Source organism: Octodon degus, unplaced genomic scaffold (assembly GCF_000260255.1).
Source record: "Octodon degus isolate 3935 unplaced genomic scaffold, OctDeg1.0 scaffold00240, whole genome shotgun sequence".
NCBI lineage: Eukaryota > Metazoa > Chordata > Mammalia > Rodentia > Octodontidae > Octodon > Octodon degus.
This window is the reverse complement of record NW_004524816.1, coordinates 2,070,920-2,086,282: the sequence shown is the minus strand read 5'-3', so window position 1 is coordinate 2,086,282 and position 15,363 is coordinate 2,070,920. Positions and strand designations below refer to the sequence as shown.

General features: G+C 43.7%; 1 protein-coding gene across 1 annotated transcript in view; it reads left to right on the top strand.

The window, feature by feature from the left end:
- The window catches only part of Ank3 (ankyrin 3), a 368,541-nt gene that overhangs the window by 206,903 nt on the left and 146,275 nt on the right, over positions 1–15,363 (top strand). The window contains exons 12-17 of the mRNA XM_023706118.1: positions 218–316; positions 1,504–1,602; positions 4,081–4,278; positions 5,805–5,903; positions 6,210–6,308; positions 12,335–12,532. Coding sequence (XP_023561886.1) covers positions 218–316; positions 1,504–1,602; positions 4,081–4,278; positions 5,805–5,903; positions 6,210–6,308; positions 12,335–12,532 — 792 coding nt within the window. The remainder of the gene's footprint in view (positions 1–217; positions 317–1,503; positions 1,603–4,080; positions 4,279–5,804; positions 5,904–6,209; positions 6,309–12,334; positions 12,533–15,363) is intronic.

The window sequence follows — 15,363 nt, the reverse complement described above, 5'->3', positions numbered from 1 at the left end:
GATGGATAGATAAATGGATGGATGGATGGATGGATAAATGAATGGGTAGATGGATGGATAAATGGATGGATAGATAAATGGATGGATGGATGGATAAATGAATGGGTAAATGGATGGATAAATGGATGGGTGGATGGAGAGCAGGCAGGCAGGCATATGGACAAATAAACCTTTGAATGCTAAGCCAACAGCTGACCCTTGCTTCCCTTCCCCTTAGTCGGGCCTTACCCCAATCCATGTTGCTGCCTTCATGGGGCATGTAAACATCGTGTCACAACTAATGCATCACGGAGCTTCACCGAACACCACAAATGTGGTAAGTGTTCAGCAGTATTTGAGAAACTGCACAGGTGACTTTTATTTACTTGCCTTTTTATTATACTTAATTTGACTATTTGAAAAGATAAACTTTGAGAACATTTTTTGTTTCCTTTACTTAGAAGACAAAATCCATTCATTGGTTAGTTGGCCACAAAGTTTTAGGACTTGTGGCTTGTGTTCATTAATGTTATAAGTACATTACTATTATACATTACATTTTTTAAAATGAAGCATTTATGGGTATGGGGATTTTTCTATAACAAAAGCAGTAAAATGTGCTCCAGGTTAAGGCAGTAGCTCAAGCACCACGTCATTTATATGAATTAATTTCAAGCAAGTTCAAAATCTCTCTTAAACATACTCCACCATGTTATACAAAATCCATGGAACTAATTCTACAATTACACAGCAATGTTTTACATGCTAAGCCTTGCTGTGAGAATCAAGACACACCCTTCAGAGCAGCTATCAGGCAGTCACTCATCACCCTAGATCTATATGTGGCATTTGACATTGTTTTACAGGATTTCAAATTTGGCCTCATCATATTAGGCAAAGAAAATGACCATTGTGACAAAGTATGGGGTAGGATGATGCTCAGTTTGGATAAAGCAGAGGACACAAAGCAGCTACTGTAAATAAGGACCATCTGGCCCTCAAGTATGTTTTTTGGTGTCCATGTAGTGTTGCTTACAATTCTGATGTCAGAGTCAACAACATATGGGCTGGAAAATGTATGTACACAGACATCACAGTGCTGTCCTTTTTGGAAACAAAGGTGCAGGGTGGTAGGGCTGGCCCCTGCACAGGCAAACAGCACCCTGCAGGGCGAGGTGGAAGCGGCCCCTCTGGGTGGCACTCCCCTAACTGCCTGCCTCACTCACTCACTGCCTGCTCGAATCCTGTGAGCATTCGCCCTTCTGGCCCCACTGAGGCTACACAGAGTCTCCTGGGCAACGCTTTGGCGCTGTCAGTGACAAGGCCCTAGGGTGACCCTGCAGTCCTCGCCACCTTGGCCCAAGTTCCTGTAAATGGCTTGTGTGCTCACTTTCCTATCTGTTCCATAAGGAAGGGCTTAAGGCAAATCTTCATTTATAAAGTTTATTGTGAGCTTCATGCCAAATGAAGCATCCCAGTCTTCTTCAGAGCTACAGCTAACTTGCTTTGGCTCCTGTCCCCCAGAGAGGAGAAACAGCCCTGCACATGGCGGCGCGCTCAGGCCAGGCAGAAGTCGTGCGGTATCTGGTGCAAGACGGAGCTCAGGTAGAAGCTAAAGCTAAGGTAAGTGCAGCACACGAACCTTTTCTACTGAGGGGGAAGAGCTGGGATTTTAACAAAGTCTTTAAACATGTCTGTGATGTCTCTCAAAAACACTTTTTTAAGAATGTAAGTTATAGGCTGGCCAGATAGCTCAGTGGATTAAAGGGCCTGCTCAGGCAGAATCAGGGACAAGGTTCAGTTCCCACGTGCTGTGCTGGCCCAATCCCCAGAGTGCTCTGAAATGACAATTGAGATTGGGCATGGTGGCACACACCTGTAATCCCAGCACTTTTGGGATGCTGAAAACAGAAGGATCACTACGAGTCTGATCTGTATAATGAGACCCTGTAGACCCTGTACCAAATGCATTAAAATAATAATAATAATAATGTAAGTAACTTCCAAAAATAAAAGTCTCTGCTCAAGTAACAGAGTAAAAATCCCTGGTATCCATATGTATCCAATCAATCATTTAACAAAACTAAGTAGAACAATAACATGCCCCAAACTGTCCCTGATAAATCAGGAACTGAATCTATGTCCAGAGTTGGCCACACTGGATGGAGAGAGGATGGCAGACAGCTTCTAGAACAAGCACAGCTTAACCTAACTGAGCTCTTCTGGGTGAATTATATGTCCATTGGTAGAGCCACAAAAGGGGAAAGGATATTTTTTTCTCTGTACATTGGGAACCATAATTCCTGAGACTCACAGGGAAGGTGCTCTGAGGATTTGCTTTTACATGTAAGAGAAGAGTTCAGCATTTGATAGAAACCCACAAGCTTTCCACTCGGGGGTCAGTGCCTGGACTGATTACAATGTGACAGTTCATGTCAAGAATCAGACGTGCATAAAAATCTCAACCATCAATTTTATACTTCAATATATAAATGTACACATATTCCCATTTGCTTGTATAGTTTCTAGTTTTAGATCAATTGGAGAGAAAATAAAGGTATTTGTGAAGAAATCTGACTATAGAATATTTCTAAACTTTACTCAATACTAGGGTATTCAGCTATCTCTCCCATGTCTAATTTAACCAAAATTGTTTTTAATCAACTGCTCTCAAGGCTCCTTAAAGCTTTCAATTCACTATTCCTATAAGCAAAACCCCTTCTTTTCCCTTTATACTCATATTTTACCTGTTAAAGCATTGTTTATACAGTTATAGTAACTGATACAAATATGAGACAAGGGGCCGGAGAGATGGCTCAGTGGAATAAGTGCTTCCCTGGCAAGTGCAAGGGCCTGAGTTCAATCCCCTGTTCCAAAAAAAAAAAAAAAAAAAAAAACTAGCAGTTACTACAAAAGGCCTGGTGTAGGGACAAACCGTCACGCCTTTGTAAGCTGGAGAGCCATGGCTGGTACCAAGGTTCTGACAAGCCTCAGCGTTTAGTCTGGGTCCTTGAGAGCCACCACAGACTTCTAGATGTTTAGTAAATGCTTGGTGGCTACGGTGGCAGCAGTAGAAGTGGTTGAATTCAGGAGGGTGAGGCAGGAGGATCACTGCAAGTTCAAGACCTCCCTGGGCCACAGAGTGAGTTCCAAGGCCATCCTGAACTGCATAGCAAGACTTCCTAAAAAAAAAAAAAAAAAAGAAGTAGCTGAGGGTGCTCTCTGGCACCCATCCCCCTCCTCAGTATTCCTCTTCTCCCCCAGGGCATCTCCCCTCACTCTGTTCATGCTTCTGCCCTGACACACGCCCACCTGCTGGGTTGACTCAGACCTTCATCCAAGACGGTGTGTTCTCCTTTACCCTTCCTTCATACCGTGTTTACCTGAACCACATCATGGTTCATGGGGAGACTGCAAGGCTACACCTCTTCAGGTGGATGTGATTCCGGATACACAGCTTAGCACAGCACCAGCACCTGTCCGCCTCTTGGAGGGAGTGCCCTCAGGAGGACACCCGCGGTACCCCCCCCCCCGCCACCTGCCTTCCCTCTGCTATTAACTATGGGAAGGGGCGCTAATAAAGTCCTTATGAGTGCATAATACTCGTGGACTATGATGTGCCTCCAGGCTCAGGAATGTGATGAGGATCCCTTCTCTTACCTCCTGTAAGAGGAATCAGGAGAGGTTAAAAGCTGATACTATAAGACTGGGCGTGGTGGCGCGCGCCTGTAATCCCAGCTCTTGGGAGGCTGTAAACAGGTGGATCACTACGAGTCTGATCTAGCAGTGAGACCCTGAACACCCTGTGGACCCTTCCTTAAAATACAAAAAAGCTGATACTCTGACAGGTGATGGTGCAGATGATTTAGAAACTGAGCTGCCTTTCATGGTTCCACAGTAATTAGGCCACTCTAGGGAATTGAAGGAGCTCAGCTCCACTATCCCACGTCTGAACCTTGTAAGAAGGTAAGCAAGATAGATGCCTTAGCAAGCATCCAGGAGTTGAGCGTGCCTGACACGAAGCAGCGAATGCTCCAAGCTTCTCACACTGCGCTGTCACTTCCCAAGCTCATCAGCTGTGGTTTCTGCCTCACCATTTAGGATGACCAAACCCCACTCCACATTTCAGCCCGATTGGGGAAGGCAGATATAGTACAGCAGCTGTTGCAGCAGGGAGCGTCTCCAAATGCAGCCACGACGTCTGGATACACCCCGCTTCACCTCTCGGCCCGAGAGGGGCACGAGGATGTCGCTGCATTCCTTTTGGATCACGGAGCATCTTTATCCATAACAACAAAGGTACGCAAACACATCCTGGGACCCTGCCATGTCCCACAGAACATAGCTTCCTGTGAATTCCTGCACAGTGACAATATGAAGGCTGCACAGACCCTGCGGGAGTCCCTCGCGCTGTGGGTGGGTGGGCTGCAGGAGGGTGGTGCTGTGGAGGTGAAAACATTCTTAGGGTTCCTTTTCCGGAGGCAAGTACATGGCCGTGTTACCAGAGCTCTGGCTGAAGCCTTTTATTTTGTTGGCTTGCTTGCTTATTTATTTTGGTTTTCTTCATTCACATTCTCACTAAGCAGTCCAGACGGGCCTTGAACTCACAGCAGTCCCGTCCTTGGGTGTGCACCACCACGCCTCGCACTGTTTTTCTTTGATGCTTTTATAAACCATTCCAATTAAGAAGTTTTTCTTTTCCTGTATTTTTACTGTTCTTTTTGTTGTCATTATTACTGTCTTGTCTGATTTATAGTTGTTTTTTTTTTTTTTTTAAGATCAACTAATATCTTACACTGGTAGCCTCGCACATGGCTTCTGTACATGTGCAAAATGCAAAACTTGGAGCCCATTTTTCTGGGGATGCTGCATAAATCTAGCAGATGTACCAGGGAGATGAACTGGCCTATGACAGATCTTAAAAAGACAGTCGTTAGCATTGCTGTCTCTAATTTGGATGTGGGTAAGAAGGTTTAATGTGTAATCAATACAGAAGGTAATTGTAAATACTTGGGGAACTGTATGAATAAATGATGGCCTCTCAGACCTCATCTCCTGTGATTCTCTGGGTTCTGCAGTTCCTGGATCTCACTTAATAGGTGAAACAAAATCATGGGTGCAGGAGCTGGGCTTTCCCCGCTCCCCTCCATGCCAGCTGCCCATTGGCTCTATGCTGCTGGTCTCTGGTGCATATGCATTTATGGTCTCAAGCCTGCCGCATGCTTGGGACCCTAGCAAAGGGTACACACCGACTAGTGATGCCTAGGTCCCTGCCGGTGTTAGGAGAATAGCCACAAACTCTGAGCACCCAGTTCTTCAATGTGTCTGTGCTTAGTTCACCTACTGTGGCCCATGTAAGAGAGTTTCTGACTCCTAAATCCTGGAGTATGCATGTAGATGTTATGTGCACTTACCGGGAGGTCGGGACAGAGGAAAGAGTGTCCAGGCTCGGGTCGGTGACAATGAGAGGTCCCAACTTGCCCTGCATTTTCCCATCCCCTCCAACCTGGATCTGTGGCCTTATGGCCCATTCTCTCTGCAGCATAAAATCCCCAAATGATCCTGGAATAATCCCCAGATTCAGAGCCCCGACTAGATACCTAATTAGTTTTAGAATTAGTGTGATGCTGCAGCTCAGTCAGTGCACAGAGATTCTCTCCATGTATTCTGCTTATCTCTACAATAGGGGGACTCCTTAGCCATTACCTGCCAGCCTTGGCCCCTAAGTATACATTTCACTGCTTGTCATTATTAGAACAATTTGCCATTTCCAGAAGAGCAGAACCCTTTGTCATTTCTATTTTCCTTGACGTCTTCTATTACAGAAAGGATTTACTCCTCTTCACGTGGCAGCAAAGTATGGAAAACTTGAAGTAGCCAATCTCCTGCTACAGAAAAGCGCCTCTCCAGACGCTGCTGGGAAGGTAGGAGGCCACGGGCCACTCTGCAGCAGGCAACTCTGTCATGCAAAAAAAGCACTTGCAAATATGCCCCAGAGAGGAGCCCAGTGATAACTAAGCCCTACTTAAGTCCCACCAGGAAGAAGAACAGTAGGAAAAGAACAGACGAAGCTTCATGCAAGTGCCGTGGTGCTGGGACATACAGTGTTTTGTGATGTCCCTAATCTAATCTAATCTAATCTAATCTAATCTAATCTAATCCCTTTCCTAAATCTAGGCCTTCCTCTTGAAGCACCCTTGACCCTCACTGTTGTTTTTGCACGTTTTCAGAGCGGCCTAACTCCACTGCATGTAGCTGCACATTACGATAATCAGAAAGTGGCTCTTCTGCTTTTGGACCAAGGAGCCTCTCCTCACGCGGCTGCAAAGGTACCTCCAGTCCACTGCCCGAGGGGCTGCTGGGCAAGCTCTGGCAGGCCCTGCTTGCACACCTCCTTCTGCTTCACCTGCAGTGTCCTCCTCTTCCAGACACCATTAACTAGAGCACCTAGGAAAGCTAGTTAGCCAACTAACACACTAGATGCTCCATAGATATTTACTGGTCGATTGGTCTCTCTGGAAAAAATCCAGGATGTCCTGGAGCCTGGAGAAGAAAAGAAGCTGGAATACGCTTTAGCCAGATTTAAAACATAAGCGCAGCCAGGAGCAAGAAAGTTCTGCTCTGTCACAATTATAAAAGATGTGTTACACTTTCCAGGCCATGAAACATCACCTCTGAGTTGTTTAGGCTTTGTAAAATTGGTTGGAATGTTTTGCATGTGTTTTTATTATTGCAATTGGGAAATCTTGACTTCTAGGGCATTTTTGACCAGGAGACAGCATAGATTTTTGAGAAAAGGCTAAGATGTACAGAGGGTACAGCTGTTTTATTGCTCTGGTAGTCAGCCTGGACTGGCAGACGACAAAACAGAGTTCAAGTAAAGTTGGGTTAAAATAATTTAGCTATCTCACAGGCCAATGAGTTACAATTTATAATGATGTCCAATTCCTTTCGTACATCCTATTGGTTGAAAGACCTTTCAACATCACTAATTAGTTTGCCTCTTTGTCTCACTTTACCATTTGGAGGCAGCTTCAATGTTGTCCTCTAAAACTAATATTTAGGTCAAGTCAATTGTACACAGGTTAATGAACCTGGCCTGTTGTAACTCATTTTAGATTCTTTAAATGAAAAAATTCTAGGCACTTTTTCCATTTAGAAACAATGTTGTCCTGGACAGGAGCTTCTCTTCAGAGCCTCTTTTCTACACTTCAAGTCATTTCCTGGCCCAGAATCGCCTGAACCGAACCCAGAGAAACTAGTTCAAAACCAAACTAGTAAATCTGTTTTTCGTCTGTATGTGAGCTCCCCCCATAATTTCTGACCTTGACATTTGTTCTATCATGCAGATTGTTTGTCAAGAATTACCTTAATTTAATAAACTTTATTTTTAGAAGAAAATTTAAAATCCCAAAGTGTGAGAAGAACCCAAATGTCCATCAGTGTATGAGTAACCAAAGGAGTCTGTGTGTACTTACATGCATGCGCGTGCACACACACACTCTCATCATGGAGCATTATTCAGCCATAAAATGGGAATTCTGACACATGCTACTACACGAGTAAACATTAAAGACAGTATGTCATCGGAAATAAGTCATGCACCAAAGAACAAACACAGCACCATTCTACCCGTGAGGCACATAGAATAGTCACATTCAGAGACAAAGGCAGCAGAGTGGCTGTCAAGGGAAGGAGTAGGAAGGAGCTGGGAGTTGGTATTTATGGATGCAGGGTTTCACTCTGGAAGGAGGGACAAGCTCCAGAGACGGGCAGTGGTGGTCATTAGCAGACAACATAAAGGCACTTCGTTCCACTGACCGACATACATAAAAAAAAGCTTGCAGTGCGAAATGTTGTTATGTATATTTTATCCTCATGTTCTTCATTGCTGTATCAACCCAAGGCCATGCGTGTGCTAGGCCACTGCTCTCCCACTGAGCCACACTCCAAGTCCTACCATTGTTTGTTTATTTATATATTTATTTTTTCGGTACCGGGAATTGAACTCAGACCCTGCACTTGCCAGGCAAGTGTTTATTCTACTGATCTATCTTCCCAGCCCCCTACCATAGTTTTTAAAGAAGAAAATCTACAATGGAATCTGATGGTTGTATAGTTTATTCTAGTTTTTTTGATATTCCTGTGCATTTAGGTTCCTTTTCTCATAAGTAACCTCGAGGTCTTGGTAGGCAAGCAGTAAACAGTCAATATCACTCCTTGGAGAGTAATGACTTTGGCACAACCAGTGCCAACGAGATAAGATCCGACACAAGTTACAAAATGATACATACAAAAAAGTGCGTTCACCTATCTTTCCATGTCTGAGTAACTCTTAAAACAGGCCAGTAGCCAACTGCTATCTCCATCGTTGATTTCTAGCTTTCTATTTGTCAAAACAGATTTAACATTTATGGTATCATATCTGCAAAATAACTTCGACAAATAGTTAAAAAGCAGCACTTTAGCTCCTTATAACATCCCATTAGCCGTAGGCACATCTTTCACAGTCAGTTAAACACTGGCTTTTCTAACGGGTCACTGATTCCCTTTCCCGAAGCTCAATTGGCTACTTAATGCCCTCTCTGGCTCCGGGTTCTGTCCTCTCTGTCTTCAGGCAGTGGTATTCATCAGAGGCTTTTCCTAGACTTCCGATCCTGAGCAAAGCCAGTTATATCAGTTAAGGATAGCTTTACTACTAGGAAAAACAAAAGTCCGCTCTTTTGTGGTTTAAACCAATAAGGCTCCGTTTTTCTTATGTCCTGAACAGTCAGGACGTAGGCTAAGCAATTGGTGGCGACAGTTCAGTGTTGTCAGCAACTTGAAGCAAACTCACTGTCTTTGGGTTTTGCTTTGTTGGTTTTGCTCTGCTGTTGGTGGCAGCTGCAGCTCACCCTCTACTAGGAGCAGGCAGCGGGAAAGTCAGCAGGATGGGGCTTTCCCACGTTCCCCGCCCACCACTTCTCCCCCTAGCTCATTGGTCACTTCTGTCTGGAAGGAAAGCTGGGAAATGTAGTTTTTCAGCTGTGCGCGATGCCTGTGGTTCTTCCGCAGCACAAGCAAGTAAGGAGGGTGCGCAGAGTGGGCAGTCTGCGTCCTTTGCTCGCCGGAGGCCCAGGCGTTCCGCTGACGCAGGAGCGACAAAACCTCAGCCAGGGATGATTATTATGCGAATGGGACAGCAGCGACTTCAGGGTTAGCTCTGCCTTAGAATTATCCCTTATGCCCTTTTTCTTGAAGTATGTGGTGCCCTCTTAGCATTTTTTTGAAAATTGGCAATATGCTTTCTTACACTGTCCTACAATCATCATGTGATTTTGGATAAGTAGGACGCACATGCGTGCACGCACGCGCGCGCGCACACATACACACACACACACACACACACACACACACACACACACACACACACGATGTGCTGCTCTAATCCTTTTTAGCCAGATTACTTCCTGAGGCAGGACACTGCTGGAAAGAAGACTGGCCAAAATCCAGGCTCAACCTGAACTCTAATTATGGAAAAAAATAGCGAACCTTTACTTATTATTTGTGAGCTCTCCCTTTCATAAAATGTAAAACATATTTGTTAATGTACATCAGTGTGTTTTCGAAATCTATTAGGAAAAATACAAAGTGATATAAATACTATACATCACTTTTGGTCACTAAAAACTATTTTTGCTCTGACTTTCAAATTGAGTTGCAGACACATCCTTCCAAGCATTTTGTCTTCTACACCAAAGGAGTGAAATGGAGATTAAGATTATTCCACCGTTGAATTTCTCCCTATTTTATTCTAATTAGTGCATCTTTCTTCTTTAGTGTGGCAAATGAGAATCATCATACTTCCCAGAAAATAGAAAAAACTTTGTGGGTTTTGAGATAAACTGTTTATTACTTGAAAATATTTAAGTCTTTCCAAGATTAACTTTCCATCCTAAAATAATACCACAGTCATTTTTCCCTTACTTTATATTTTGTATCTCAGGCAAGGTGCTCAAACAGATCTCTAAGCAACAAAAAGTAACATGTCGGGAATTCGTGTGCATTCCAGAGACACTGACATTTCCCTTGATAAGTGGTGAGACCCGAGATTTTGGGGCCTAATTAAAAATATAATAGCAGTGTGTGAGAAGACATTGAGTAGCCTTTGTTAATGACCTCGTTGGGCCTGTGAGATAGCTCAGGAACTAAGTGCCTGCTTAGGCAAGCACAAGGGCTGGAGTTCCATTCCCTGTACCACATGCCATTTCGGCCCCACCCCCACGGCATGCTGAGCCGGCAACGGAGTCCAGGCGTGGGGGCGCACGCCTGTAATCCCAGTGCTGGGGAGGCTGAAAACAGGAGGATCGCTTCAAGTCCGAGCTGCAGAGTGAGACCCTGTACCAAATATATACATAAATATAAAATAAGATACATTTTAGACATGATTTGCTTGAAAGTTGTCAAGGGCAAACACAGAAGGAGATAAGATGAAAGATAAGAAGCTGAATTCTGTCCTTACTTTGCCTTTGCCACCTTAATTAGTTAGTTTTAGACAAACTGACTCATCGTGTTTCCTGCTTCAGTGCTGCTTTGAGCGTGTCCCTGTAGGAGACGGTGCAGCGGTGAACCAGTGCCCCGGTCATGCCCTGTAACAGTGGGCTCAGTCCAAGGCTCTCTTTGGGACCTGAAGGCATTGGTCTCTGTAGGGTGTGTCAAGCTTTTGGTCCAAGGGCCCAATGCCATCCAGGGCAGCCGGGACTTCCAGATGGCAATAGGGCAGAACTAAAAATAGAACTACAAAATCATCTTCTCTGGATCATCGAGTTTGGCAGAGGCTGGTTTCAGGAAAATATAGGGTGACATTTCCACTTCTGACTTTTGCTTTATAAGTAAGGTTCATGTCCATCTATAAGGGCCACCTTGCATTTCCCTGAAATGACTGAGCCAGGGCAAAGTTCCCCCGAGCTTTCTTAGGTCAGGAGAGCCAATGACTCCTAAGGCACAGCTAATTGGCAACGTGCCAGAAGACTTTTGGTCTGTAAGCATCAGGGGCCAGCCAAGAGAAAGAAAGTTCTGGAAGCTTTAGTATACTTAATTCAAATTCTGAAAATTTCTTTTCTTCATTTAATTGATATTTATTGATTATTTTGAGGCACTAGAGAGAGCTACAAAGACAAATATGACCCACTAGATACTCAGCAAATGTGTATTTTCACAGGAGACATATGTATATGAAAGAGTTTCCATAAATGTCCCCGCTACCTTTGATCAGAATCCATCAGGTCGAGAGCCAGGTACTGGCGTCAGGGAGATTGGGAAAGGGAGAGTTCAAGGAAGGTGTGGCTGTGGAGCTGAGCCTTGAATTGTTCTTGCTGGTTTCATGGGCGTGGCAGAGGAAGGCTTGCTCCATGGTGTCAGACAGGGCGGAAGGAGACGCTGCGCTCTGTTTGGAGACGTAAAGATAACTAATGTAGCTGAAGCAGAGCGCCAAAGCTGAATTTCAGTGGAAAAGGAAATCACATGAGCAAGCGGGCAGCCAACCACCATAACACATAGTCACAACTTCTTGGAAGCATATGGTGTATTAGTCCCTTTTCTACTGTTCACCAGGGTCTTTGAGGCTAGGCAGTGCATAAAAAAATAGATGTATTTCCTACAGTCCTGGAGGCTGGGGGCCACGGCTGAAGTCCCCACACCCAGCAGGACCTTCTTGTGCTGTCAGGTCAGAAGATGGAGGCTCAAAAGGGCATGAGAGGAGAACAGGAGATAAACTCATCTATTTATCAAATACTCATTTCCAGGACAATGAGCCCAGGCTCAAATAGCAGCATTAATTCATTCATAAAGACAGAGCCCAGTGACGGGTCACCTCTTAAATGTCCCTCCTCTCGATGCAGTTGCATAGGGATCGAGTCTTTAGCTCAAGAACTCGAGGAGACAAGTTCAAGCCACAGCAAAGGGCTATTGAACATGGAATTTGGGTGGCTCTAGACATGCCTCTGTGGTGCCATGTTATTGATTACTCCCAGGAGGGGCTCTTCCTAACCTAAATTTTAATGAAACATGCTGTTATTGAGTGCCTGCTAATGTGGTTCCTTGTAGAAGGAGAATCTGTATTCCTTTTGGAAAACTGCTGGTACTCTGGCTGTGTTATGTTAAACTGTATCTTAGATTTTTTTTTTCTTCCAAGCCCAGAAATGGAGAAGGGCACTATATTAATGAAATCACTGGATTTTATGGTGTGTTTTGTTCAGCTATGATTTTCTAAGTAGTCACAGAAAACCACTAGGAAAAGAGGCGCCCCCCCTGGAGGTGCACTCTGCACATTGCTGTCTTGTCACGGGGTCTGTGACCAAGTGATTCCTGTTCGCAGAATGGCTATACCCCACTGCACATCGCTGCCAAAAAGAACCAGATGGACATAGCAACGACCCTGCTGGAGTATGGTGCTGATGCCAACGCAGTTACCCGGCAAGGAATCGCCTCCGCCCACCTCGCCGCGCAGGAAGGGCACGTGGACATGGTGTCGCTGCTCCTGGGCAGAAATGCGAATGTGAACCTGAGCAACAAGGTAACTTTCTCCCAACTCTCTAGAGAATTCACCGCCACCCTTCAGAAAGTCAGTAACACATAAAAAATTCTGCATCACATAGACTGGGTAAAGTAAAATATCGCACAGAGATGTTTACTGAAGTCTTACTTATCCCAGCAAAACCTTGGGAACAGTGGCATATAACAGAGTGGTAGTAATTCAAAGAAGTATAGCTGAAGGGCCAGCCAGATAGCTCATCAGAGTAAAGCGCCTGCTTAGGCAGAGCTCAGTGGCAAGGGTTCAATCCCTGGCGTTCTGTGCCAGCCCCACCCCCAGGGCATGCTGAGACTACAAATGAGACTGGGTGTGGTGTCACCGGCCTGTAATCCCAGCGCTTGGGAGGCTGAAAACAGGAGGATCACTACAAGTCTGATCTGTGTAGTGAAACCCTGTAGACCCTATACTAAATACATAAAATTTAAAAAGTATAGCTGAGCTATGATTGAAATATATGGTGGATGATTACATTTTAAAAAATAGTAGACATATGGCAAATAATTGTTAAAATATATCACAATAAGAGACATATTGGCATTACTCTTCCTTAGGATGTTCCCCCATATTTGAATTCACTTATTCTATTGTCCCTGTCACTTTGTGAAGCAGTTCTGGAAGTCCTCTTTTTTTCTTTTTTCTTTTTTTTTTTTTTTTTTTTTGGTAGTACCAGGGATCGAGCTCAAGAGCTTGCCAGGCAAGCACTTACTCTGCTGAGCTATCTCCCCAGCCCTGGAAGTCCTCTTTCAAGGGGGTCTTTGCCTATACTATCACAGTTATCTCAAGGTCATGAATGGATTCAATCCACTTACTTTCCATGGTCACTTGGACTTTGCATAAAACACAGAAGTCATATGGTACTAGATCCAGTAAATAAGGTAGGTGAGGAGCCGTGGAGATGGCTGAGCAGCACAAGCGCCTGCCTGGCAAGCGTGAGGCCCCGAACTTGTACCAAAACAATAAATAAATAAAATAAGGTAGGTGGAGTCATACTATAACATTTTTAGGAACCCGTCTTTCTCTCAGATGGCCCTCAGCAACAGTATTCACTATATTTTTTTAAAAAATTAGGGCTGGGTATATAGCTCAGCGGCACAGTTCCTGCCTGGCAGAAACTTGTATCTCATATAGACACAAAAGACAACTTCCAGAACTGCTTCAGAAAGTGATCAGAATGACGGATGATGATGGGATGAGTGTTTTTGAAGTGTGTGTGTGTGGCAGGGGGTGTTTTGCATGAGTTATGGCAATGGGACTTTCATTGCCACACACCTCTGCATTCATACAGCCGGAACACTGAAGGGCCTGAAGTTTTTGTCGTAACTCGAGGTTTCATTCTATTAATTCCCTAAGTAACACTGTCATTTTGTCAGAACATCACAAGATGCTGCAGATTACAGCCTGTTGCTTTATTCCACAAATAGTTTCTGGGCTTCTCGCCCTTGCCTGTCCCAGTTTCAAGTCTTCAGTTACTAAAAAGAATGGGAAACATTACTGACCTCGGAGACTTCATTTTAATGATAGGAATTTGGGGTAGCTGTTTTAGTGACTAGGGAGGAAAAGCTGTTGATTCCCAGGTATAGTCTTTGTATGTAAGTATGGAGACCATTCCGTAATTTCTGAACACCTCTGACCTCCTCTGGGAAATCTCTCCATTCTTAGAGCAGAAAGGACCCGCATTTTATCAAAGTGCAAGTTGAGCTCATAAGAGCTTGGGAGCATGTTACTAAAATCATTACCTCTCCTTGCATATATTAAGGAATTTAGGCTTGTTGAAATGCTTACATTGTGCCCTAAACATAGTCTTCCATTCTAGGAAAAACTGCAAAAAGACCCCTCAAATCTCTGATGGTCCACATTCTGTCGCATTTAGCTATGCCCCAACCTATTTGGTGATGACATTGGCATTTTAAGTAGAAAAAGTAGACTTTTGAAGTTGTACAATTTTGGGAAAGGTTACTCTGTGCTAATCTGAATTTTTCCAAGGTTATAATTCAACATATTCTGTAGGTGTCTTCCCCATGGGTAAGTGACCAGAGAAATCCTTTTTTCAGTTTTATTATCTTGAAATAATATAGATGGCCGAGGATTATAGCTCAGCAGCACAGCACCTGCCTGGCAAGCATGAGGATGTGAGTTCAATTCTGGGTACTAAAAAAAAAAAAGAATAGAATGTTAAGTGAAACAAGTCAGACACACCAAATGAGATATCTCCTGGTTTCTCCTGTGTGAACACACACACACACACACACACACACACACACACACACACACACAAATACACAGAAGCAAGTAAAGAGCAAAATAGAAGAGAGAGAAGGAGAAGTTCAAATGAATACCTATTCCACTGATTCAAACATAGTGTCCTATATGTGCTGATGTGTTTCATTTAAGCTACCACCTCATCTTAGCTCCTTAAAAGGAAAATTTTGTGTCGCCTATTTGTTTCTTCTTCATAAGAGTTTTCTGGGTCTAAGTCTTATACTCTGAATAATTACTTAGAAGATAAAAATATACAGTATATTACCTATTGTTATTCTCTTATTTTTCAATAGAAATTTTGTTTTATTTTTTCATAAAATTGAAAAAGGAAATCCTTTTTCACCATTTGATTATTGACTGTACACATTATACACAACATTTTTTCTAGCATAGTGATAATTATATCTTTCTTTTAGAAACATTCCTTTTGGGAACACATGTCTCAGCGTGATAGGAATCTTTTTTTTTTTTTTTTTTTTTTTTTGTGAAACCAGGGATTGTCAGGCCCTTGTGCTTGCCAGGCAAACGCTTATTCTACTGAGCTATCTCCCCAG